This window comes from Otolemur garnettii, unplaced genomic scaffold, assembly GCF_000181295.1.
Source record: "Otolemur garnettii isolate 467f Iridium unplaced genomic scaffold, OtoGar3 scaffold00061, whole genome shotgun sequence".
NCBI classification, from domain to species: domain Eukaryota; kingdom Metazoa; phylum Chordata; class Mammalia; order Primates; family Galagidae; genus Otolemur; species Otolemur garnettii.
In genome coordinates, this window is record NW_003852456.1 from 9,497,351 (window position 1) to 9,522,626 (window position 25,276).

General features: G+C 40.5%; 3 protein-coding genes across 9 annotated transcripts in view; 1 reads left to right on the forward strand and 2 right to left on the reverse strand.

Annotated features, from left to right (window-relative positions):
* Positions 1–1,582: 1,582 nt before the first annotated feature.
* On the reverse strand, positions 1,583–7,177 carry SAP30 (Sin3A associated protein 30). Of its 5 annotated transcripts, none has more exons than XM_023514925.1 (5): positions 7,043–7,177; positions 6,152–6,582; positions 4,277–4,402; positions 3,485–3,583; positions 1,583–1,900 (listed from the first exon to the last, which is right to left on the reverse strand). In XM_023514925.1, exons 2-5 carry the CDS (start codon positions 6,476–6,478, stop codon positions 1,778–1,780), a joined length of 675 nt encoding a protein of 224 aa, XP_023370693.1. In that variant the 5' UTR covers positions 6,479–6,582; positions 7,043–7,177; the 3' UTR covers positions 1,583–1,777. The 5 variants fall into 5 exon arrangements, with proteins under 5 accessions (XP_023370693.1, XP_023370692.1, XP_003792857.1 ...); XM_023514924.1 differs by lacking the exon at positions 7,043–7,177 and adding an exon at positions 6,854–7,025; XM_003792809.3 differs by lacking the exon at positions 7,043–7,177 and adding an exon at positions 6,723–6,751.
* Positions 7,178–11,688: 4,511 nt separating this feature from the next.
* Positions 11,689–14,138, forward strand: HMGB2 (high mobility group box 2). Of its 3 annotated transcripts, none has more exons than XM_003792810.2 (5): positions 11,689–11,843; positions 12,188–12,357; positions 12,527–12,672; positions 12,784–12,958; positions 13,599–14,138. In XM_003792810.2, exons 2-5 carry the CDS (start codon positions 12,208–12,210, stop codon positions 13,755–13,757), a joined length of 630 nt encoding a protein of 209 aa, XP_003792858.1. In that variant the 5' UTR covers positions 11,689–11,843; positions 12,188–12,207; the 3' UTR covers positions 13,758–14,138. The 3 variants fall into 3 exon arrangements, with proteins under 3 accessions (XP_003792858.1, XP_012662434.1, XP_012662433.1); XM_012806980.2 differs by having other exon boundaries at positions 11,733–11,782; XM_012806979.2 differs by lacking the exon at positions 11,689–11,843 and having other exon boundaries at positions 11,908–12,357.
* Positions 14,139–18,630: 4,492 nt separating this feature from the next.
* GALNT7 (polypeptide N-acetylgalactosaminyltransferase 7) overlaps positions 18,631–25,276 on the reverse strand; it is a 79,569-nt gene continuing 72,923 nt past the window's right edge. Inside the window, exons 11-12 of the mRNA XM_003792811.3 lie at positions 24,196–24,324; positions 18,631–20,288 (exon numbers count right to left, since the gene is read on the reverse strand). Of these exons, the coding sequence (XP_003792859.1) occupies positions 20,151–20,288; positions 24,196–24,324 (267 nt within the window). The 3' untranslated portion in view covers positions 18,631–20,150. The remainder of the gene's footprint in view (positions 20,289–24,195; positions 24,325–25,276) is intronic.

A 25,276-nucleotide genomic window follows, 5' to 3' on the forward strand; every position in this document is an offset into this window, starting at 1 on the left:
ATGGTTCACAGCAACCTTAGACTCCTGGGCTAAAGTGATTCTCTTGCCTCAGCTTCCGGAGTAGCTGGGATAATAGGTGCCTGCCACAACACCTTGCTATTTTTAGAGGCAAGAGTTTGGTCTCAAACTCATGAGCTCAGGTGATCTCCCCTCCTTGGCCTCTCAAAGTACTAGGATTGCAGGCGTGAGCCATTATGCCCAGCCTAATAGTAGAAATTTCAGAATAGAATATTAAAAGTTAACGTCACCTAAGGTTGCACCAATGCTAGGCTAATAGCAATGTTATGCTTATTTTGATCTTCCCACCAAATCAATCACAACCTTTCCATTTCAATAGTTAATCTGCTACGCTGCTTAGTAATAACTAATACTTTCAAGGGAGCCTTGCCTTGAGTGTGTTTTGTTGTTCTCACTTTATCCTTGGTAGTTGTTCCAACAGAACCAGGGAAGCTGATGCTTTCCCAATGAGTGACCCTTTCCCCCAATGCTTAATTATTCCTACTTTTGTTTCCACTGTAACCACCTTTCTCTTTGCTGCAGGTGCACCTGGACCTGCAGTGGACTTTCGAGTCAGGGTCACAGGGGTAAATGCAGACTAAAAAATTGAATAAAAAAGTTAAGATAAAAGTGATGCTGTGTGTAAGTGACCACATAAACAGTGAGACTAATCTAGAGTAAAGATGGTGCAGGCTCGGCGCCTGTGGCTCAAGCGGCTAAGGCGCCAGCCACATACACCTAAGGTGGCGGGTTCAAATCCCCAGCCCAGGCCCGCCAAACAACAATGATGGCTGCAACCAAAAAATGGCCAGGCGTTGTGGCGGGCGCCTGTAGTCCCAGCTACTTGGGAGGCTGAGGCAGGAGACTCGCTTGAGCCCAGGAGTTGGAGGTTGCTGTGAGCGTGATGCCATGGCACTCAACCCAGGGGGATAGCTTGAGGCTCCATTTCAAAAAAAAAAAAAAAAAAGATGGTGCACAACAAATCACTGACACCATTCGGGTTTTCACAAGCAGAGAAGGAACAACTAGTAACTGATTTATTGATTTAATCATTCAATTCTAAATTATCCTTATGGAGAGCCTTGCTTCTTAAGTACAGAACACTGTAAACTGGTTTGTCTGTAACCCAAGAACTGCTTGTAGGTTATTCTTCATATCTCTCCTTTCTGGAAATAACCACAATATGAAATTCAAGTCTACTCTTTCAGAAATGAATACATTACAGAAGCATATACCCATACAGCCCTGCTTGTGTTATCACACAAATGCAAAGACAGGAATGCTCACACACCTTATGCAACTCTTTTTTCTGACTTGGAAGTTTATCTTTCAAATCTGCTAGCACTATAAGATACTTTTAAAAGTAACATTATTTCAGATATATTTAATTTCAAATCAGATTGTCCCAGAGAAGGCAAAAGTGCCACACTTGTTACTTCTCCTTAACCTATTAATTTCTTGGAACTTTAAAAATAATGGTTACAAAAGAAAGGACTTTACATTAAAATCTCAATGAATATTGATCCCTAAAATTCAGTTTAAAAGAAAAATCAAGTTTCACAGAATAAATACACTGAAGCAACTCTAATAGTAATAACCCTTTATTTAAAATAGTTTTTAATCTGGGAAAGCTCATTTTCTATGAGCTTCCAACTAATCAGAAACAAAGAAAATAAAACCAGAGAAAACCCTCTGTAGAAAAAATACACAAGGAACATTTCTACATGTGAAAAACAGTAACAGGGTTAACATCCAAATCTGAGTCTCCGCTCCAGCCCTCCTAGTGAACGCCACTATCAACTTTGAGATCTGACTTGTTCTTGTCACTCTTCACTGAGTAGATGAAATACGTTAAGGTGTCTTTTTCATTCACTGGAATAGACCTAAAGTGGCAACCAACTATCTAGAAGGAAAAAAATTGAGGATATTAAATTTTAGATATTAATAGATTTCTTCCATCAAAAGAAAAAGTAAGACCTATTTCCTTTAAATATTATATTTAGCAAAATATCAATAAAATGAAAAGCATTCTATGAATATCAGAGTAAGATTTATGAACAAGAGATAGTATGATTTCAAAAGACCCTTTAATTCACTTAATTCGATATATATTGATTAAAAGTACTTTTTATATGTTTTAAGTTTTATAATTGGAATCCAGATTAGGAAATAGAGACTTAAGGAAGACTGTAGTGTAACTCTGGAATCCCTTAAAATAATTGCTATACTTGTATTTCCCTTGATCTGTTAATACCGCATTTCTGACTAAATAATGCATAACACTCACGGCTACTTCTTTTCTTTTTTTTTTTTGAGACAGGGTCTTTCTCTGTTGCCCAAGTTAGAGTGTATCATCATAGTTCACAGCAAACTCAAACTCTTGGGCTCAAGTGATCCTCCTGCCTCAGCCTCCTGAGCAGTTGGGCAGACATGTGCTACCATGTCTGGCTAGTTTTTCTCTATTTTTTTTTTAGAGACAGAGTTTCATTTTGTCACTCTCAGTAGAGTGCTGTGGCGTCACAGCTCACAGCAACCTCGAGCTCTTGGGCTTAGGCAATTCTCTTGCCTCAGCCTCCTGAGTAGCTGGGACTACAAGTGCCTGACACAATACCCGGCTATTTTTTGTTGCAGTTTGGCCAGAGCCGAGTTTGAACCCACCACCCTCGTATATGGGGCCAGTGCCCTACTCACTGAGCCACAGGTGCCACCTGTTTTTTCTATTTTTTGTATAGGTAGGGTCTCTCTGTTGCTCAGGCTGGTCTCAAATTCCTGACCTGAAACAATCTTCCTATCTCAGTCCTCCAAAGTGCTAGGATTATAGATGTGAGCCTCTGTGTCTAGCCAACTTACGTTTGAAAAAGAAAATAGCTCTAGAAACATATAACTGTTTTTAGAAGGTCAATTTATAAAAAATTTCAGATATGATATTGAAATATGATATGCAATTAAAATATACACATGTATATTTATATATAATATTTAACATAATCAGTCCTTTGGGCCGCATTGGTCCCAAAACAAAGGTGTCTTCACACTGATATGTTTTATCATAGACCACCAGTAATTAAAAAATTAATTCTAATAAAGATATTAAAGCTTAATTTCATTATACCTCGATTATATGTTCAAATGTTCACTGGTTAACTGGAATTTTAAAGCTGATTTCTAAAATGAGGATAAAAAAATTCTCATTCAGTATTTGGAAAGCCAGTGTTAGAGAAGGTGCTGCACACAATCCATTGAGTAGTCATTACATAAAGGAATGTCTAAGTGGCAGGCAGACGCTTCTAGGAAACTAGATTCTTCTACAATAGATTTTTATTAACCTCATCCATTCTTCCTCCCCACCCCCACTCAGGGAGCGCTCATTCAATCTTACAAACTAAAATGCACTGTTGTGTATACCACATTAATAATTTCATTAGCATTCAATCACCCCTTGTTTGTGTAGATGAGCTTGTGTAAATAGCTTAAAACTCATATATACCTCAACAAGTTGTGCTTTATTAAGTCCTGGTCTGGTTGGTAGCTTGAAGTGTCTTTTGTACCTCCTAAGTGTATTTACTTGTAATTGGTATAAATCAACCTAGAAAAACATTAACATATATGAATGAGTTCATACAATTTTTTGGAAACTTATCATCACTATGTATAATAACAAATATTCAACCTTAGCACAATAAAAATTTATTTATTTATTTATTTTTTGCTGGGGGCCAGGCTTGAACCCACCACCTCCAGTATATGGGGCTGGCACCCCACTCCTTTGAGCCACAGGTGCCGCTCCACAATAAAAATTAATTCCATTGTCAAAAAGCTTTTTATGTAATCAGAACTACAAAGTATTAAACACTTAATCTTCTGGGTATAAATATTATAAACTGGGGTCAATAAAAGTTCTATGAAAATATAGTTTCTAGAGCTATAAGAAATGTCAATTGAAAATACAACAGTTCAGATTGTGTATGTGAACTGGATATATTTAATTTTGCTTTCATTTTCAGATTTCTCAAACGCTTTAAAGCAGGGATATGCAACCTTTCTTTCTTCTCTGTGGCAAATGGGAAGGGAGAGTAACAGATGCTTGGGCCACACATTAAATACACAAACACTGATAGGTGATAAGCAAAAGAAAAGGTCCATGCATACTCTTCTCCAATAGTTATCCAACACCACAGGTAAGGAAAATGGGTCCTCAAAAAATCTTCCTATCTTTTTAAAAAGTTTTCAAAATGCACTACTTAGGATTTTCATTAAACATAGGTAAACTTTCATCTACCTCTGGAGTATCAATATCTTGAATAGGCGAATCACCTCCGTCATCATCACTTCCTTTTCTCTTTCTTCTGTTTCGAACACTCTGAATTAAGTTTTTATGATAATCACATATGTAAAGATGCCTTGCCTGAAACAGAAAAGTTTCACAGACTGAATATGATTACAGTAAAACGTGTCTATGTGTTAGTAAGATGTATAGTACACAGTGTATTATAAAAAATACAGTCAAAACAGGCCACTGTTAAGATAATGGCAAGTTTTTAATTTTAAACCCTGTACCCTCTTAAGCAAAAGATGGGGTATGGGGTAAAGAGGGGTGGTGCTAGTTGGGGAAGAGAGGCAGAGAAAGAGATGAGAAACTCCAGTCTTGTGGGTTTTCTCATGAAACTGTTCATGGTGGATTTTTAACTGACAAGGAGAAAGACAATGTTCAGAATTCTACTTGATAGTAATTCTCTCTATTTAAAGAAAAGCATATTTTAATAGTATAATGTATGCTTTAATCTTTTAACTTAATACCCAAAGTGTAACATTCCAGACATAAAAGTATTCATTTTTACAAATGGGCTATGGATTTTGTATCCTAACTACATTTAAACTTCAATTACAGGAGACTTCCCAATTAGGTTCCCCCCTCCACTGCTGCAGGTTCTGTTTCCCCTCTTTTGCTTATCAATCTTTCCATCAATAAATTCTATCCCGTGGCTTAAAAAATATACTCCAATTACAAACTTTTCTGTGTATTATATGGATGTGTTCTTCTGTCATAAATTTTGCATTCCAAGCAATATGAAATTATGCATTCCCTGAAAAATTTTCCTCAAACACCGCTGAAGAACTGTTTAAATGGGTGGAAAGTGTCACAAGTTTTCAAAAACTTTGATGACTTACACTCTAGTCAGTGGTTCTCAACCTTCCTAATGCCGGGGCCCTTTAATACAGTTCCTGTGGGTTGCGACCCACAGGTTGAGAACCGCTGCCTAGAGTGTAAGTATAGTAACACTAGAAATACTGGGTTTAGTAGAGTGACAGTTAACTCCACACACACACACACACACACACACACACACACGAGTGAGCTAACAGGCTTTTACTTATTTCTAAGCTTAAGAGCGAGTTAAAAAATATGCAGGACTGGTGCTAGGCTCTGGTATCTTATTATTCACTGACCGCTAGCCAGATCTCCGAAAAGTAGCAATGGTTGTTTCTGAAAACCTCATAAGATGGTCAAAAGAGCAGACGTTCAAAGGACAGAAAAGGAAATCCTGATGGCTGCCAAGCAGATGGCAAAACCGCAGAGGTTGTGCGCTCCCTCTTCGGGGTGGCTGTACTGGGAGCTGCCAATCCCTGCTCCTTGCAAGGAGGCGGTTGACCGTCCCGGACGATATGCAACACAGGGGAAAAAAAATAGGATCTTCTTCGGCTGCGGTAGAAGGTTCTACTCTGTCCCCAGACCCAGGGAGCTACTCCTCCTCCTTGGGGCCAAATGCCAGCTTGGGCTGCAAAACAAAGGCGCCTCCACGCCAGAAAGAGGCTGCGGGACTGCAAGAAAACTCCTGTGGGCCCGCCGTGCGGGAATCGCCTTTGTTTGGTTTCCAGATCAACGCAGAGGAGGAAGAGGAGAGAACAGCGTGCGGGAAGGACGCGGCAGCCAGGGGTTGCGAGTGAAAGGGGCGGAGGAGGAGTGGACAGCTACGCGAGTGTGCGTGTGCGTGTGTGCATGTGCGCGCAGTAGCAGGCGGAGTTGCAGCGACTTTGTTGTTTGCGTCCCCCCAGCAGCCAGCTCAGAAGGACCCCGCCAGGGAGTCTCGCCTGTAACCCGGCGCCCGCAGCAGCTCGGCAGGACCTCGCTAGCTACAACCCCTCCGTCACTTACACTCTTGTCCAGTTCGATCTTCACCTTCTTCTGGGAGATGCTCTTCTGGATCCTCTTGCTGAAGCTGGCGTTGCCCGCTGCACGGCCGCAGCGCTCACCGTCCTCTCGCAGACAGCACAGCTGTCCCGGGCCCGGCCCAGCCGCCCCCGGGGGCCCCGATGCCGGCACCGCGCCGGCGCCGGGCACCTCGGCCCCGGAGCCCGCGCCGCTCCCGTTCCCGGCTGAGGTGGAGGCGGCAGCTGCGGCAGCAGCGGCGGCGACCACGGCGGCTACAGCGGCGGCCGCGTCCCCGCCGCGGCTCATCTCCTCCGGCGGGAAGCCGTTCATGACCCCGCTCGCCGTGCCGCCCGCCCCTGCCGAACCCCTCAGGCGCCCCTTGTTGCGGAAGCGGCGTCCAGAGCTAGCAGCCGGGACGCAGAGCCGACCTGCGCCTGGAAAGGGGAACAGCGCTCTGTCACATGGAGACTTCAGCAGTTGGACCGCGGCGCCACCGCCTCCCTCGGGCCCCAGGACTTGCGCAAGCGCGGCGCGCCCCCTCCCGCCCCGCCCCTCTCCTTCTGCCGCGAGGTACCACGGAACTTGTAGTTCTCCGCTGCACACTCAGCTCGAGCTTTCCCCCCCGCGGCGCAGGGAAGGAACTACTCGTCCCAGCATGCACAGCGCGGAGGCCGGCTCATCCTCCCCTCTCCCCGCCTTGAATACCAGGAAAACAAGAGCTTGTGGTTGGGATTCGCGGTGTTTCCTCTTTTCGTCTCTTCTGGACGCTGTTCTGTGCGTAGCTTTTGGGCTTCCGCGGAGTCGGTGTCCGAAGTTCTCCGATCTGGGGGCTGAGCTTGGAGTGGGGCGGGCGGTCCCTGACCCTGTGGGGACAAAGTTCTCGGCGTTTCGCACCTGTGCAAAGACCGCTTGGGGCGTGAACGGCCGGCGAAGGGGGTGGTGAGCAGATCCGCGCTCCTCTGCCCCGAGCGTTTCGCGGCGAACGTCACGTCGCGGCCTGACCGCTGACGGAGGTCCCAGAGTAGCAGGGCCGCTCGTCATCGTCAGTGGCGGCCACGGAGGGGGCGGCTCCGGGGACTCCCCGGCGCGCGTCGCCTGAGTGGCAGGCGCGTGTGTACGCGTATGTGCATGTGTGTGCGTGTGCACACGCGTGTGTACGTGTAAGTGCGCGCGTAGGCGCGTGTGTTCCTGCGGGACTGGTCAGAGCGGGGTGGGCGTGACTAATACTTAAGCTGCACCTTTGCTGGGCTTAAGATTCGCAGTCACACTCTCGCCGTTTGAACAAAAACACATTTTTAATATATTTCTGGTAATTTTTTTGTTTTTGAGACACGGTCTTAGTCTGTCGCCCAGGCAAGAGGGCCATGCTATTAGCCTTGCGCACAGCAACCACTAACTCTTGGGCAAGTGATCCTCCTGCCTCAGCCTCAGAAGTAGCTGGGACTACAGGCACCCATCATCACACCGGGCTAGTTTTTCTATTTTTAGTAGAGACAAGGTCTTACTTCCTCTTGCTGAGGCTGATCTCAACTCCTGGTCCCAAGAGATCTTCTTGTCTGGGCTTCTCACAATGCTGGCATTATACGCATAAATCACCTCACTTGGTCCTGGGTTACTTCCTTTTGATTTAGTTATAATCTCCTGAATGCACTGCATAAGTTATAATACTTATATCCTTACGCTGTTTTTTTTTTTTTTTTTTTTTGAGATCTCCCTGTTGCCCTGGGTAGAGTGCTGGGGCATCATAGCTCACAGCAACCTCAAATTCCTGGGCTTGCCTCAACCTCCTGAGTAGCAGGACCCACCAACAGCCTGACTGGTTTTTCTATTTTTGGTAGAGACCCGGTCGCACTCTGGTTCAGGCTGATCTTCAACTCCTGACTTCAAGGGATTCTTCTGCCTCGGCCTCCCAGAGTGGTAGGATCCCACACCTGAGGCACCACACCTGGTTATTTTCCTACTGTGATCATAGTCACAAATTTATTGATCATATAAGATACCTTAGAGATTATCACCCAAACGTCAATGTACAGTTTGTTAAGCAAAGGCCTAGAAATGCTTAGTAAGCTGTTCAAAACCAGAAGCTCTTGCTGGCTTTTTATTTGTACATTTTTATGATGAAGAACATAAACATTTTCCAGTATATCATTTATTTAGAAAGATGCATTTTAATAGAAATAAGTTTGTGGAATTATTTTTAGAAGATATGAAATCAAAACATTTTTAAAAAATCAGCTTTAAATCTGTTTTAGAAATACAATTGTATTTTCTCATTTAGGAGTACAAGATTTGAAATACAATGAGAAAGACTTTATTACATTTTAGTTTTCTGATAAAGTCATAATAGTATACTAAGTAATTCACAGAGTAGTGAATCAGGCCTAATTTTTGTGTATTTAATTCATTTCATAAGTACATTTATGGCTAGTTTTTTTCAGTGCCACTTGATTCTGTATATGTTTTTCAGAAACAGTAAGGTTCTGTAACCAAGGATATAGATCTCAGCTAAACTTAATTTATCACTGTATTATGTTTACTTCTAAGTAAGGAAGTTTGGTATTAGAGTGAAGTCTTGGCAGTGATGGAAAAAGTAGATTACAGAAATGTTTTCCTTTTCTCTGTAGTGACAGATAAAATGGAAACTGGAATCAGCAGGTTGGTTCCTTCTGAAGGAAGGTACAATAAAGATCTAGGTCACTCTCCTTGGCTTGTAGATGGCCATCTTCTTTCTGTTTTCATGTCATTTTATCTCTAGGCTTATCTCTATGCCCAAATTTCCCCTTTTTATAAGGACACTCAGTCAAATAAGAGACCCACTCTACTCTGGTATGAGCTCATCTTAACTATATCTGCAAATGTATTCCCAAATAAAATCATCTTCTGAGGTAGTGGGTGGGAGTTAGGTGCTCATATGTGTATGAAGTTGGGGTCAGGGGACATAATTCAACCCATAACCCTTAAGTGAGCCTAGCAATTTACTCATAGCTTGCTTATGGTCCTTTGCCTCTCCCAGGCATCAACAACTGGGAAGTCTTCTGAAAAATAGCACCCCCAATCCAATCAATTCTTACTGCAAGTGATAGACTAGAAAGGAGAGCCATGATTTTTAGGAAATAGAAATGTTAGGATATAATGTAAGTTAGTAGCTCTGATTATGAACAAATCCACTATTTGCATTATAGTAGCAGGTTGTGAAACCATTTAATTATATAAACATTGCAAAATTCCTCAAGTGAAGTAAAACTTTAGTGAATTAAAAATTAAACTTCTAGTGAGATTATGCATGTAAATAAGCAACTCTCATATATCTGTAACCAGTCTCCCTCTGACTGCAACTTTGCATCATAGAAGGGAAAGAAGAGGGTGAATTGATTTCTAACTTACAAACTTGACCTCATTTGTACCCTAGCATAGACACTGCCTGGTCTAACAGGGAAATCTACTTAGTTCACTCAACCCTTGTGGTTCGTTTGGTTATAGGATAAAAACTAAATGCCTTTGTAAGCTGCCAGTCCAGCACCATCATCCTTAAGCTATACTACTGAATTACTAGTTGATCCCTAAACAAGTTATCACTCCAAGACCTATTTTGTTTTGGTTTTTATCTCTTCTGCTCTAACTTCTCCATTCCAACTCTATTCAAATGCTACTACTTTCACAGAAGGTTTTCCCTACTTCCGTTCCCCCTTTTGACAAATTTTAATTATTATGTGTACTGTTATCCGCTATTTGTCTCCCTCTACACCATAAATTTTGTGAGGGCATAGACCATGACTTTGCATCTTTGTGTTTCTATTGCTAAACTAAATTCTTGGCATAATCTGTGAACAACTCTCCAATGCCCAATGTTTATTTAAGCACAATTTATGGCACAGTTGTTTTTAAAAAATATTTGAGAAATATAAAATTTGAAAATGCATTAGTGATCTGTTTATTACTATTTAATAAAGTAGTATGATTTATTTTGTTAATTTGGATTTTTGCGTGCTTTTATAATGTACTTGTAACTGTGATTTTTTAGGTATATAGAAGATTCAGGCACACAGAAGAATGTAATAAACCTAAGATTATGATTAATAAAATTCTGTAATTTTCTTAAATTCAAGAAAATACACATTTTTTTGGAAAAACTGTCACTGTATTTTTTATTTTATTGTGGTAAAACATACAAGGTACCATCCTGAAGTGTACAATTCACTGGCACAAAGTATATTCGCAATGGGAAGCAAGTGCCACTCATTTCTAAGGAAAACATGTTTTAAAAATCTTATTAGTCTAGATAGATAACTGCTAGTTCTTAAGTATTACTGAGTATGATTCCTATATACACACCAAATAGTTGCAGAGTGTAACGAATGCCAGTGAACTTAACTGAAAAGTTAAGACAGAATACTTAAGAAATCTTAAGTCAGTGCAAAAGGTGGGAAACCCCGCTGAAAACGATCTACGACACAGAAATAGCAGACCGACATGTCAGTTAAAGTCCTCCTACCTTGGGAAAAGAACACGTGAGGCTAGGGAGCGGTAAGGGAAGGCAGTTTTGGTGCGTTGTCACTAGATTTTAAAACCCGTGGGCTGTAAAACATGGCGAACCTTATGCAACTGGGGACGTCCCCTGCTTTCCCGGGATACTCCATTTGTGAAAGTGGGACCGGCCGGTGAGTTACCAGGCCAGGGCTCCAAGTCCCCAGGCAGCGCTCAGGGCTGGGGCGAGGCCCGGGCCGCTGGTGTTTGTCCCCCGCCCGCCGGCATTTGACACCCAAGACAGAGGGGGAAGCGGGGAGAGAGAGAGGGGAGGTCCCCGGGCGGGAAGCTCCGGGCTTTCAGGGCCTTTCCTGACAACCCCGGGACGCGGGAACCGCTGTCTCCATTCCCCCCGCTTGAGGTCCCCGGCTTTGTCTTCCCCAGGTTCTTCTACGCCAGCTTCGGCGACAACAGGAGCCATCAGCGGGCAGGGAAACGTCCGCAGTCGCCCGCGTTTCTAATTCTTGGGGTTGTACCAGGGACGCTCGGGGCGGAGCGACTACAGCTCCCAGGAGCCCACTCAGCCGGACCCGGCTGCGGCGGAGGACAGGCAAGGCCCGCGGAGGGGCGAAGGAATGTTCGGCCGGGTCTTCTCTGTCATCTTACAGCCAGCAAGCCTGACCACCTGGTTGCCGAACCCCGAAGAACTTCCCCACGAGAGTCTCAACTTTGTATTTTCAAATGTGGCGGGACTTCCCTCCTCGAGCCGACCACACCCACCGGCCTGGGCCGTAGCCAGTCAGCGTGAGGCCCGCCATTTTTCAAACCCTTTTCCGGCCGCCAATCAGGAGCAAGCGGCACATTCCTCTCCTGACCGGTTCTAACGGGTCTGGGGAGTTAACGACCTGGGCGGCCCACCGAACCTGCTAGGCTGCGGCTGCGGGTGGGAGTAGGCCGGGCCAAACAAGACCCCAACCAATCGGAAGCCGGCATGGCGAGCGGGGCGGAGACTGTGCGTATTTGAATCACTGCTGCGAACCAATCAGAGTGCGCCAGGGGGTGTGGCCTGCGCCGGGGCCCGTCAAGTTGCCGTGGCGCGGAGAAGTCTGCAAAACAAGAGGCTGAGGATTGCGCCGGGGAGAAGCCACTTCACGCCAGAGCTCCGGGGAGGTAGCGTCGCGGGCGGATCCGGCCGCCGTTGCGGGGACTCTGAGGGAAAAGCTCGCAGCAGGCAAGCGTCCCCTGCGACGGCCTGGAGTCTTCCGCGGGTCTGCTGGGCGGTGGGGTGGGGGTGGGGAAGGGTCGCGTTTCCCCTCAGGCCGCGTCCCGGGTCCGGCGTCCAGGGTGCGGCGGGGTGCGGGCAGAAGAGGCGGGAAGCTGGGCCGGGTGCGGTTCCCGGACCTTTTTTGAATGTCAGGCGCGAGGTCGAGCGGGGGATGGGCTCGCGCGCGTTTCTGACAGACGGCGGCCCCCGGCCCGCGGGGGTGCGCGCGCGGGGTGGGGGCAGGGCAGGCGGGGCGGGTTTGGGCGGGAAGCGGCGCCCCGCCCGCAGCCGACTCCCGGCGCTCCCCGCAGGTGGACGCGGCGCCGCCGCCATGGGCAAAGGAGACCCCAACAAGCCGCGGGGCAAGATGTCGTCGTACGCCTTCTTCGTGCAGACGTGCCGCGAAGAGCACAAGAAGAAGCACCCGGACTCCTCCGTCAACTTCGCCGAGTTCTCCAAGAAGTGCTCGGAGCGGTGGAAGGTGGGCGCTGGGGCGCTGCGAGGCCGCCTCCAGTCGGGCGCGGCCGCTGCACCCCTCTCGCAGGTGTCCCCGGCGACCCAGCTGTCTGCTCGCTGGGGACGTCGCTCCTTGGAGACGCTCTTGGTGTCGGCTGGGCACGCGACTCACCGCTTGCTTTTTATGCCCCTAGACCATGTCTGCAAAGGAAAAGTCCAAGTTTGAAGATATGGCCAAAAATGATAAAGCTCGCTATGACAGGGAGATGAAGAACTACGTTCCTCCCAAAGGCGACAAGAAAGGAAAGAAAAAAGATCCCAATGCTCCTAAAAGGCCCCCGTGAGTTGGGAGTTTTTTGGTTGTTTTTTTTTTTTTTTTTTAATTCAACCAAATTGCTCCTTGGACTTTTTTTTTCTTTTCAGTTTATTAACTTTTTCTTTTTTCTTCCAGGTCTGCCTTTTTCCTGTTTTGTTCAGAACATCGCCCAAAGATCAAAAGTGAACACCCGGGCCTGTCCATTGGGGATACTGCAAAAAAATTGGGTGAAATGTGGTCTGAGCAGTCAGCCAAAGATAAACAGCCATACGAACAGAAAGCAGCAAAGCTAAAGGAGAAATATGAAAAGGTACCTTGTCTCTTTACCTTTTTTAAAGCTGAAGTTAAAATTCAGTGGGTATTTTCTAAAGCATGTTAAAAATAGGTGTGAACTGGAGAAAGGTGGGAACTGTAGTTAATTTCATGTTAATGGTTGTCAGTTGTGTTGTGAAAGGGACTAATGAAAATCTTAGACTTCACTGCACTCAGGCTGACAGTGAGACTCTGACTCAATAAACAAAAACAAAAATTGTCCACTTAAGTAACATAGGGTAAGGAAAACTTCTTTTGCCTGAAACCAGTGTTTGTAGCACTGGTAGAGTCTTGCATTTAGGCTTATTTGTAGTTACTGTACATAAACCTGTTAGTTTAAAAAAAAGGAACACCAAATATATCATGTAGATGGATCTAACATAAAGGAGGGACTGAGTATATATGAGGTAAAGGGGTGTGGGTAGTGAGAGTACTGATAATGATCTGTGTAGCCCATGTAATTTTATATCATAAGACTTTTAAAGCCTAGCAGAAATAAAAATGCTGTTAAAACTGAAATTCTTTTCAGACAGTTGTTAGGGTTATTGGTCAATAATCTTAGGTTGTTTAGAACAAAGTGTTTTCACAGTTGAGCAACAACACCGGATGCCAGTTTTATTTTTTTGACAATATTTCAGGATATTGCTGCATACCGTGCCAAGGGCAAAAGTGAAGCAGGGAAGAAAGGCCCTGGCAGGCCAACAGGTTCAAAGAAGAAGAATGAACCTGAAGATGAGGAGGAAGAGGAGGAAGAAGATGATGAAGATGAGGAGGAAGAGGAGGAAGATGAAGAATAAATGGCTATCCTGTAATGATGCGCGTGGAGTATGTGTGTATGCTCAGGCAATTGTTTTGCTAAGAATGTGAATTCAAGTGCAGCTCAATATTAGCTCAGTATAAGAACTGTACAGATTTTTGTATAGCTGATAAGATTCTTTGTAGAGAAAATACTTTAAAAAAATGCAGGTTGTAGCTTTTTGAGGGGCTACTACATACAGTTAGATTTTAAAGCTTCTGATGTTGAATGTTCCTAAATATTTAATGGTTTAATTTCTTGACTTGTGTATGGTAGCACAGCAAACTTGTAGGAATTAGTTTACATATTAAGTTTTGGGTTTTTTAGGATCTTGCATTTTGTTTTTTTAAAAAGATTTTGTAATAAAAGTATGTATATTATTTCTATTGTCTTTGTCTTAATATGCAAAATTAACTTTCACTTTTAAAAAACAAGATTGGAGCTGTGTGAACTTTTTTGTATTTCTGCCTAATAGTTCTTAAACACAGTTGATTTTTAAAAATGTGTTGAGGTTTAAAATAAAACCAAACATGCACGTATTCTAAAGCATTCATTAAAAAAGATCTGGAATTCAGTGAACTTTAAAAATTGATTTCTGCAGTTTTACAAAATGATTTTAAGTTTTGTTCTTGACATTTCTGTTCATTTATTAGCTAACTTATTCCTCAGGTTTTTGGTATTTAACTTAATACTTTAATTTTTGGGGAAATTTCTATTTTACCTAAAAGCACATAAACTTTAAGGAAGAATCAGTAACAAGTCTAAATTTTCTGTTAAGTTGAACTAGTTACTCTGGAATACCAGAGTAGATTTTTTTTAGTTACATCCCTTGTCTATGGGTTATAAGAGCCCCAAGTAGATTTCTGAAACTGCCCATTGTACTAAACTACATATACTGTTTTTCTCTTATATGTGCCTACCAATGATAAAGTTAAAATTAAGCACAGTAAGAGACTAACACTAATAAAATGGAACAGTTATAGCAATATACTGTAATGCTGAAAGTGGTCTGAAAATATTTTACTGTACTGTGGGTAACAAACCACTGAAAGTGAAACTACAGTAAGGGAGGACTCCTGTACATCTTTTAAAAGTCAATTTGGTCATACGCTCTGAAATTAAGTTTACTACTTAGCATGTGAGATAGTTATGATATCCCATGACTAATTTAATTGAATTTGACTAGGGTTTGTATTTACAGGGGAAGGCAATTATTAGGAATGCTTGTTGAAGAAATTGCTAAAACTATTAGAATTGGGTTATCAGTGAAAGTTGATAATCTGTTGGCTAATTTCTTACAGAAGAAACCTATTTGTTGAGAATTTTATACTTGTAGTTGACAATCTTGATTACATAGCAGGTTTTAAGTCAGTCTTACCCAAACTGTGGAAGCTTTGGTTGTCTTTTTACATCATATTTAGAGTATATATTTGGTAAGAGTTATTTTATTAAATGGTAAATACCAAAATTTTGTTAAATAGAATTGCAGTATTAGCATAATTACCAGAGCAAATGAACTCAAAATTTTCAACATCTTTGATTGCCCTCGTAATGTAATCCAAACTGAGTGGGAGAGGCTTCCCAAAGTCACAAAACAGTTGCTAAGTTTGCCTGTATAAAAAATAAATCTCTACATTCAAATTTGGGGCTTTCAGTGATCACAAAATGAAAACAAATTTTCAGTGTTTTCTGGTATTAGGTGACTTAATACTCTACATTTTGGGTAAGATGTTTTAGAAACATACCTAGGTCTAGGTCCCAGGGCCCTAGCTCTACCAACTGCTAGCAGTATGAACTTTACCTCTGAGCTGGGGTCTATACTTCATGGTTAAGAGTCTCAAGTGCTGACGACAGCTGACCCAGAACGTCTTACAGTGTCTTAATGATAAAAATATTAAAAGATGTTTTAAAATGGTACCCAGTGCCCAGAAAGAGATATTAAGAGTTTCTAAAATTGAAATAGACTAATAGTCTATTTCCTTAAGAATTTCTAAATACATAAATCAAAAAATAAATACATAAATTAGACACAAGAGGCAGACCTATAGGGTTCCTTCTCACCTTTTTTGGGGGGAGAGTGATTTCTTTCATTGTATTCTCAGTATCTTAAGTATCTAACCTAAGAACCACTCATTCTTGGTTTTTAATCAAGAGCTGCTCCAGAATAACCTTAAGAATTCAAGGTGCGTCCTGCTTGGTTCATGTTTGATAATAAGTATGAATCAAAATTCCAAATCTCTGAAAGACTAGAAGAAATTCTCAATAATTAAGACCAGGTGGCTTCAAGGAATGAATGTGTCAGAAAATCTGAAGTAAAGGTAAGAATTCAGTCCTCTACCAGAACAACCACTATTTGGAGGTACGTTTATGAAAACCTTTTTAAAGAATATGTAGTGGATAGTTTATATTTTTCTTTGATTGCTAGATACCTTGTTCTCTTAGGAGGTAACCTCAATAATGAAATAATTTATTCTTCAAGAAAGATAGAAGCATAAATATGTGTATAGTTATACACATGGAAGCTTACTATACACAAGTATACTTTTCTCCCTCTATCTCATTTTGGGTATTCTCAGTACAACAGCTGTCATGGTTATCTTCATAATATCCCATTGAATAGATGATAATTTAACCAGTTCCCTAAGGATAATTGTGTTAGAGAACAATGTCGCTGTGAATACCTGTATGCGATTTTATACATAGGAAAAAAGTCCTGTAAGTAGAGTAGCTGGGCCAAAAGGCACTTAAAAATTTGCTAGTCACAATCTAAAAGTTGACTTGTTTGCCAGAAACTTGTTTGCTAAAATTGCTCTCAATAGAAGCTAGACTAATATATGCTCCACAGCAGTGAATATTTGTAGTTCCTGTTTCTTCATCTTAGCAACATATTATGTTAACATAATGTTAATTCTGATATATATAAAAATTCTTTTTTCTATTACGAGTATAGTTTTTCATGTTCAAGAGCCATTTGTGTTCTTTTCTGTTTTCTTTTTATGAATAGTTCATGTATATTAAGGAAAATGACCCTTTGTGACATGTATTGTAAATATTTTTCTCTGTCATTTTTTTCACTTCATGATGCTTTTTTCATGCAGAGATTTTCTTATTTTTATATAGGCAAACTTATCAGTTCTTTCACTTATTTTTCACTGTTTCACTGATTTTTAGGAGGTCTTTCTCACTCAAAGATTATAAATCTCAAGGAACATAAAAATAATTCTTTTTTCTTTTTTAAATATTTTAATTAAATATTTCTCCTGCAATTTATTTTGAAGCAAAGACTAAGAAAGACTCAAACTTCTTTTCTAGTATGAGTCCACTACTTTTGCTAAGGTCCTTTAGGTAGCAAAGCACTCAATGCGAACTTGGCCAGTAGATGACAGTATGCTTCTTGGTGAGTAAGTTGCCTTTCATAGCATCAGTTCCTTTAAATGGTAAATCATATGCTGTCTGAGAATAGTACAAATACAACATTATCTTAAGCCTGATTTTGAATTACTTTATATACCACTAAAAATGTTTTATAAGGGAGTAGTGATTTTATTTCTTAGAGAATAGCAAGGTGACTAAAGGGGCTGTTTTGCCACTGTGTGAGATCTAGTCCTTTAAAAAGAGAACTTTGTACCTTCTTAGATATGAGCCGTTTTGGGATTCATGAGATTCTTCATGAGAATTTTTGTCCTGTTAATAATTGTCAGGATATTTATTGAGGTTAGAAATGCAAAGACCGATAGCGACTAGACAGGGAAAAGGACTGGATGTGCACAGTGAAGTTGGGGTGGGGGTGGTAAATTCCCATCCAGTGGGTATGTTACACTTCCTGGGTGAGGGACACACCTATAACTCACCTTACAAAATCAAACTGTAACCAAATCATATGTACCCCCATAATAATCTGACCTTTTAAAAAAATTGCTATACATAGGCAAATGGGTAAAAAAAATAAAATTTGTTTCCTTCTTACAGATAGGTAAGATCTGAGCATTCTAAGCAAATGGTCAAACACATACATATCAACTATGGTTTATAATATTTTAGCTATTAAGTGTATCATAAAAAAATCCACTAATTCTTATCAAATGTGCAGCATTTAGATTTAGAAATAATTCCAAGTAATGACAAAAAACCCACGGATTAAAATACAATATTTTATTTTTTCTCACCTAAAAAACAAGCAACCCAGAATTAAGATATACATAAGCTTCTCAAATTTACCCTAATAAAATTCTGAATATTTATACAATTTCTACAGAAACATACAGTGTATCAAAATCTGCATAAATCAAATGTATAAAATGTGTAGAAATGCATAGTGATATTATCAACTTACAAAGCAAGGATATGGGAATTACTTCCAAAGCAGCCTATGGTAGAAAATAGTCATTATGGCAGCAGCTTCTGATGTTTTTTTGTTTGGTAAGGTTTCTGATTTCAATATATAGAATCATAGCGTATCTTTCAATGAATTGCACAAAATACCCATTTAAAATATACATGCACAGTTCATTGCCACCTTAGGCCTATGCATAGTTAACAAGGTTATAATCTATTCAACATGTAAAATGGAGCCTATTTGCAAACACAAGTATCAGTTTTCAGTTTCTTTTTTATAGTTGATTTATTTTGCAATTATATAAGCATATAAATATTCCTTTTAAACATCCTTTGAGATGAAAGTTTAAAATGGTTGATCACAGATCAGTAGCAAAATACAAACTGACAATTCAAAATTATAAATAAAATTTCTGTTGAGGATGTTTTAACTTTGACTTGTAAATTTAAGAGCTAAACTTGAAACAAACAAATTTGTAGGCTTTTAAACAAATGTAGGTTTTTTTTCTTTTTAAGATTTAATTATAAAGATTTCCCTTACATTAAAAAAAATAGATTTCTCTCTGGCAGTCGTTTGTGAATTCCTTTCATTGTAATGACATCATGATTGCAGGATCAAAAATGCTTAATTTACTTGCCATTCCCCACCTCATCACATTGTTGTATTAAGCACTCGATTTAGGGATTTTAGTTTTTGAGTTGATAATAAATTATATAGAAATTAAAATTGAATTGGTCATTTGCAGTATATGGTTTTCCTATAGTAGGTATGGTTCTCCTGTCTTGATAAATGTTTAAATCCAAATCTTTTCACCGGAAAAGTACTAATAAAAATATGTTTCTTGAAAAGAAATGAAGAAAATGCTAAGGAACTAACACCCAATCTAACATTAAGCATTTCACATTTGTTAATGAACTGTATTCTTAAATAGCCTCTTTTTAAAGTTTAAAAACATGCGGGGAATTTCACTTGGATGAAGATAAAAATGAAACATCATTTCACTCTTGGCTTATACGTTGCACAGCTTAGGTTATAATGCACAGGAATTTCATAAGGCTTTATCTAACAAGTGCTTGGAAATTCTTCAGTCAGAATGAAACTTTGACATGTTTATGGTGGTGTTCCTTGTTTATGTTACTCCCCCTTTTAAAGTGTCAAAATTGAAAATTATTTGTAGTTTTCTATAGTGACAGGTACTGATGAAAAGTAAATCCCAAATGTCAGTGGACAATTTTTCTCTAGTTGGAAGACTCCTTTGCAATCCTAGGTGTTGGTATGGAACCCTAGAGGATGCTGGGAATGCCTAATGCCCCACAACTTCAAACCCTATGGAATAGCCTTGGGATGTTCCATAGTATCATTTCTTCTTTAAATAACATTCAGTTTCATATAGCAAAGGGCAGCACTAAATTAATTCATTTCTGAGCAGTAAAAGTATTCCCCATACAAGTGACAATTCCAGCATTACCATCCTATAAATTTCATCAATAGCTCTTGAAATACATACTGAGAAATGAAAGAGGCACTAAATGTGTTGAAATTCACCTTTCAAAAAAGCAGCATGACTGTGAAGGAAGGCCACCTTGGCTCAAAACCTGTGGCAGTGCTTCAAAAAGATGTTAAGACAAAATAAAGACACAACAGGTTGATAATCACCAAGTCATATGTGAAAGTCTGGTCACCCCAACCTTTTTTTCAAGTGTGTTTAAAAAAAAATCAAACTGCCTTTCAGACCCCTGAGTGTAATCCCAAAGAAGACAATGTGCTTTTAACTCTATCCTAACAAAACAGAGCTAAAGGCACAAATAACCAACATCGTCAAAAAACAAAACAAAAAAGATGTAAACATCTACGAAGTTTAAGGTAAAAGCAGTTTTGTAAACAGGAACTGCGGATGATAATGTTATTGTAAAAATCACAGTTTATCAATGTCCTGCAGACCTATCGAGGTTCCGCGTGTGGAGCTGTGTGGAGTTAATAACAGGTGCAGCAGGTTTCAGGAGATTTTCGGTCCTGTGTAAATCTTGTCAGTAGGTAGGTTATTGGTTTCTTCTATTCTTAAACGCTGTGAATGTTATTCATTTCCCACTTCTGAGTTGTTTTACTGGAGTCACAATTAGAGATGAACACCTGATGCAGGACCTCTGAGCGATCTAAACACTTTCCTGAAGGAATGTGGGTAAACCTGTACAGATTCTGGGAAAACAGAGGTAAGGGAAAGGAAGTTTTAAAATTTAGACTCTTAAACTTTATGTCACTGACATTAGATGTCATTACCTGACTTTGAAAAGAAGCCAGTTCAAGCAAATGAACAAGTTTGTACCGACCAGACTGCAGTTTCTGCTCTTCTGATTGTCAGTCTCCTAAAGTGCTTTTCTTTTTCTCTTTTCCTTTTTTTTTTTGGAGACACTGTCACTCTGTCACTCTGTCACCTTGGGTATACTGCTGTGGCATCATCGTAGCTCACAGCAACCTCAGACTCATGGGTTCCAGCAATTCCTCTTGCTTCAGCCTCCCAAGTAGCTGGGATTACAGGAACCCGCCACCACACCTGGGTAGTTCTTTTATTTTTAGTAGAGATGGGGTCTTACTCTTGCTCACACTGGTCTCCAATTCCTGAGCTCAGGCAATCCACCTGTCTCAGGCTCCCACAGTGTTGGGATTACGGTTGTGAGCCACTGCACCAGGTCCTTTCTTAAGCCATAGTATACTGCTGGTAACTCAAGTTCAATGCACACAAACCTAAATTCATTACCTTCCCCTCCAAACACACTTCTCTAGTTTCCATCTTGGCTAATGATAACACCAGTTTTTCAGTCCCCAGAAAATCCTCATTCATTTGTGTTGCACTAGCCACTAAGGAATGAATCTTGCAGTCTCTTCAGCTTACATCTCCCCTCATGCCCCCTGCAGATGACCTAGGTCAGCTAGCATTACACCTCATAAGTTTCTTCAATAGAATCCAGGGCTTCTCAAAGTGTGGTCCTCGGACTATCCAAGACGGGGTCTGTAAGGCCAAAACTATTTTCATAATAATACAAAGACCCCATTTGCCCTTTTCCATATATTGACATTTATACTGATGGTACAAAAGTGATGGTGAGGAAAAAAACTGCATGAGTCGAGCAGTGACACCAAACTCTGCTAGTTCCTGTAATTAGATTCTTTACCACCACCCACAGTTTAAAATGTAAATGCTGCCCTGGGCTGGGCACCAGTGGCTCACGCCTGTAATCCTAGCAGTCTGGAAGGCTGAGGCAGGTGGATTGTCTGAGCCAGAGCAAGACCTCCTCTCTATAAATAGCCAGGGGCTGTGGTGGGCACCTGTAATCCCAGCTACTTGGGAGGCTGAGGCAAGAGAATTGCTTGAGCCCAGGAGTTTGAGGTTGCTGTGAGCTATGATGCCACAGAACTCTACTGAGGGTGACAAAGTAAGATTCTATCTCAAAAAAAAAAAAAAAGTAAAGTAAATGTTGGTTTCACTTAGAGTGCCCTTGAAGAAGCAAAACTTTTAAATTTTATTAAATCTTGACTTTTGAGTATACTTTTAAAAATATCCTAGGAGATAAAATGCAAAGTAGAAAGTACCTAGTAATGAAGTAAAATGCTATCTTGAGGACACTGTTTTACCTTGCTATCATTTTACTGAGGGATGGTGTTGAATCAAAGAATTGCCATAATTATCTAACAAAGCTATTTAATTACCCCTTTCTTTTCCCACTACCATCTGTGTGAACCTGGATTTTCCTCACACATATCAACTAAAAGAACATACTGCATCAGATTGAATGCAGCAGTGGTGTGAGGATTTAGGTATTTAAGGGATTTGCAAAAATAAAGACTAATGCCAATTCTCACTATTTTCATGAGAAGATACTTCTCATTAAAAATGTTATTTCGATTAACATGCAGCAGGGTTCTTATTATTTTTAAATAACAAAAACTTAACAAATTTCTCAGATTTGATTTCTAGTTCTGGAAATATTGTTAATGATAACCTATATTAAAATAAAAAAGCTATCTGGATGAGTTTCATTAATTTTTAAGAGTATAAAGGGCCAGAGGCCAGAAGAGGCCAGAAAGTTTGAAAACCACTGCTCAAGCCAATCTGGCTTCATCAATCTATATCTCATGTGTCTTTAGAATTATTTTCCTAAAAGTACCTACTGTTTCCAATCACTACATTCCTCAAATAATGTTGATCACTCTCCAGAACTTATAGAATGAAGCTCAGTGTTCTTTCCTGGGGATCAAATTCAAGTATATCAGACTAAATGTGATTCTTAGAATTCTTTTTTTTTTTTTTTTGAAAGAGTCTCACGCAGCACCTATGGCTCAGTGAGTAGGGCACTAGCTTCATCTACCAAAGGTAACAGGTTTGAACCTGGCACTGGCCAAACTGCAACAAAAAATAGCAGGGCATTGTGGTGGGCACCTGTAGTCCCAGTTACTCAGGAGGCTGAGGCAAGAGAATTGCCTAAACCCAAGACCTGGAGGTTGCTGTGAGCTGTGACATCACAGCATTCTACTGAGGGCGACAAAGTGAGACTCTGTCTCAAAAAGAAAAGAAAAACAACAGTCTCACTCTGTCACCCTGGGTAGAGTGCTGTGGTGTTATCATAGCTCACAGCAACCTCAAACTCCAAACTCCTGGGCTCAAGTGATCCTCTTGCCTCAGCCTCCCAAGTAGCTGGGATAACGAGCATGTGCCCCATGCTCAGTTTTTTTATCCATGACTTCCTGGTGGTAGTTTCTGGTCTGCTAACCTTCTTTTACTAATTTACTAATATTGTTCTCACTGACCCTTACATTTATCGCTTATTATTCATTATTCTTTGTAAAAATGTCATATTCTTTAGGGTTTACATGAATCTTTTCCTTCCTAACTTTATATAGGAAAAAAATCAGCAATAGATACATGCTCACCACTTCACAGTTAACTGTCCATGAATGATGATAAACTGGAAAGATTATGCTGGGTCATAGTAGCACTTCACAGCAAACTAGTGCTTGCATGACAGACACCATAACAAATAGATGAGTAGGCTGGGCATGGTGGCTCACACCTGTAATGTCAGCACTCTTGGAGGCTGAGGCAGGAAGACCCCTTGAGTTCAGGAGTTCCAGACCAGCCTGAGCAAGAGCAGGACCCCATCTCCACTAAAATTAGAAAAAATAGCCAGGTGTGGTGGTGGCAGGCACCTGTAGTTCCAGCTACTCAGGAGACTGAGGCAAGAAGATCACTTGAGCCCAGGAATTTGAGGTTGCTGTGCGCTATGATGACATCACAGCACTCTACCCAGGGTGACAGAGACTGTCTCAAAAAACAAAACAAAACAAAACAAAACTAGATGAGTCAATAATTTCGAAAGTTGCCAGGTTATTTCTATTGGAAGCAACTTTCCCAACTTAATTGTGTCATAAAAACTTGATTTATTTTAGCCAAATTTAGACTATGAAAACTGTACATAAATTAATACGTAGTATGTTATAATCCTTAACTTGCCAAAGAGCTTTAAATACTCACAGCTAAAACAGAAAAAACATCCAAGCATGGGCAAATGAATAACTGAATTCAACCATTAATGTAAGCTACTGGCTACATTTATCCTGTTGAATTTAGCAACCAAAAATGGCAAAGAAATTAAGAAATCCTAGTCTTCAGAGTTGAATTAGTATGTCTCTGTCTCCACCTGCTGGATGACAAGAAATAGTAAACAAATATTCTTCACAGTGTGAATGCATTTTACTTTAATTAATGACTCATTTAAATGTTAAAAATCAGATTTCAATACAAGAATGATGGTGATGACTGCCTCAGGGAACACCAATTTTCCCATGGTACTAAAATGAGCAGTGGGTGTTCACAGACATCTGTATGGCCTCATTACACGGCAACATTGTACTACAGCTCAAAAGCAATGGCTTGTTATAGGACAGCGTCATCTAGTGCTTGGGAAAACCTATACAAATGACTAAATGAGGGGAAAATGCAAGTCACTTTGAATGCAAGTTTTAAGATTAATCCATGTAAATTCTACATGCTAGGTGTTGGTGAAAATGAAATAGCATGTATTATTTCAGGAATTAAAAAACGAAATACCTTGAAGTACTGCCATTCTTTAAACCCATTCAGACTACAATGTGTAATCATAATTTTTGATCCATCGGGCCCCTTTGTCAAACACTGGTCATACTGCATGAGCTGATTTGCTTCATTGATTCTGAAAAGCTATAAAAACAGAGAAGAGATGGAGGAAGTTAGTTAACTCCTATAATTAAACTGGATAACTGACTTATCTTTATCTAATTTTTCTGTATGTTCAGAACTACAAATCCACAGATAGGAATTCTATTTATTTTGATGTTAATGAAAACCTCTATTAAATGACTTTGTTCTTTAGCCTCTAAGATACAGAATGGGTCATAAACACATTTTTATGTACCAATGATATGAGAAAATGTAAAATGGAAACTGACCTGATAATGTTTCTCAATCTAAATTAGATACAAGAAAAATACATGGCCAGGCACAGGGACTCACACCTGTAATCCTTGCACTTTGGGAGGCTGAGGTGGGTAGATTGCTTGAGCTCAGGAATTCCAGACCAGCCTGAGCAAGAATGAGACCCTATCTCTACCAAAAATAGAAAAACTAGCTGGACATGGTGATGGGCACCATAGTCTCAGCTACTGGGGAGGCTAAGGCAGGAGGATTGCCTGAGCCCATGAGTTTGAGGTTGCTGTAATCTATGATGTCATAGCACTCTACCCAGGGTGACCGAGTGAGAGACTGTCTCAAAATAAGTAAGTAAATAAATATATACATATATACACACACACATACATACATACATAAAAAGTACATCAGGAGGAAAATGCATTAGTGAAATATACATTATTGGAAGTAACAACCCTATTTAGTGGGAAAAAGATGTGTATTACTGAACAATATTTGAAAAATTTTTGTTAGGGAGCTAGGCTCCCACTAGAATATATTTTAATTTCTTATATCAGAAGACATTGATTATAGATTCTGATTGCTATATTAAAACCAATGCAGCTATTATATCCATTATTTAAATGAATGTGTTATATCCATTATTTAAGTGAATCCATTCAATTTTTCATAGAATGTTTTATCAAACCAAATTACCAACTTGAAAACCAAACTAAACCCTGTG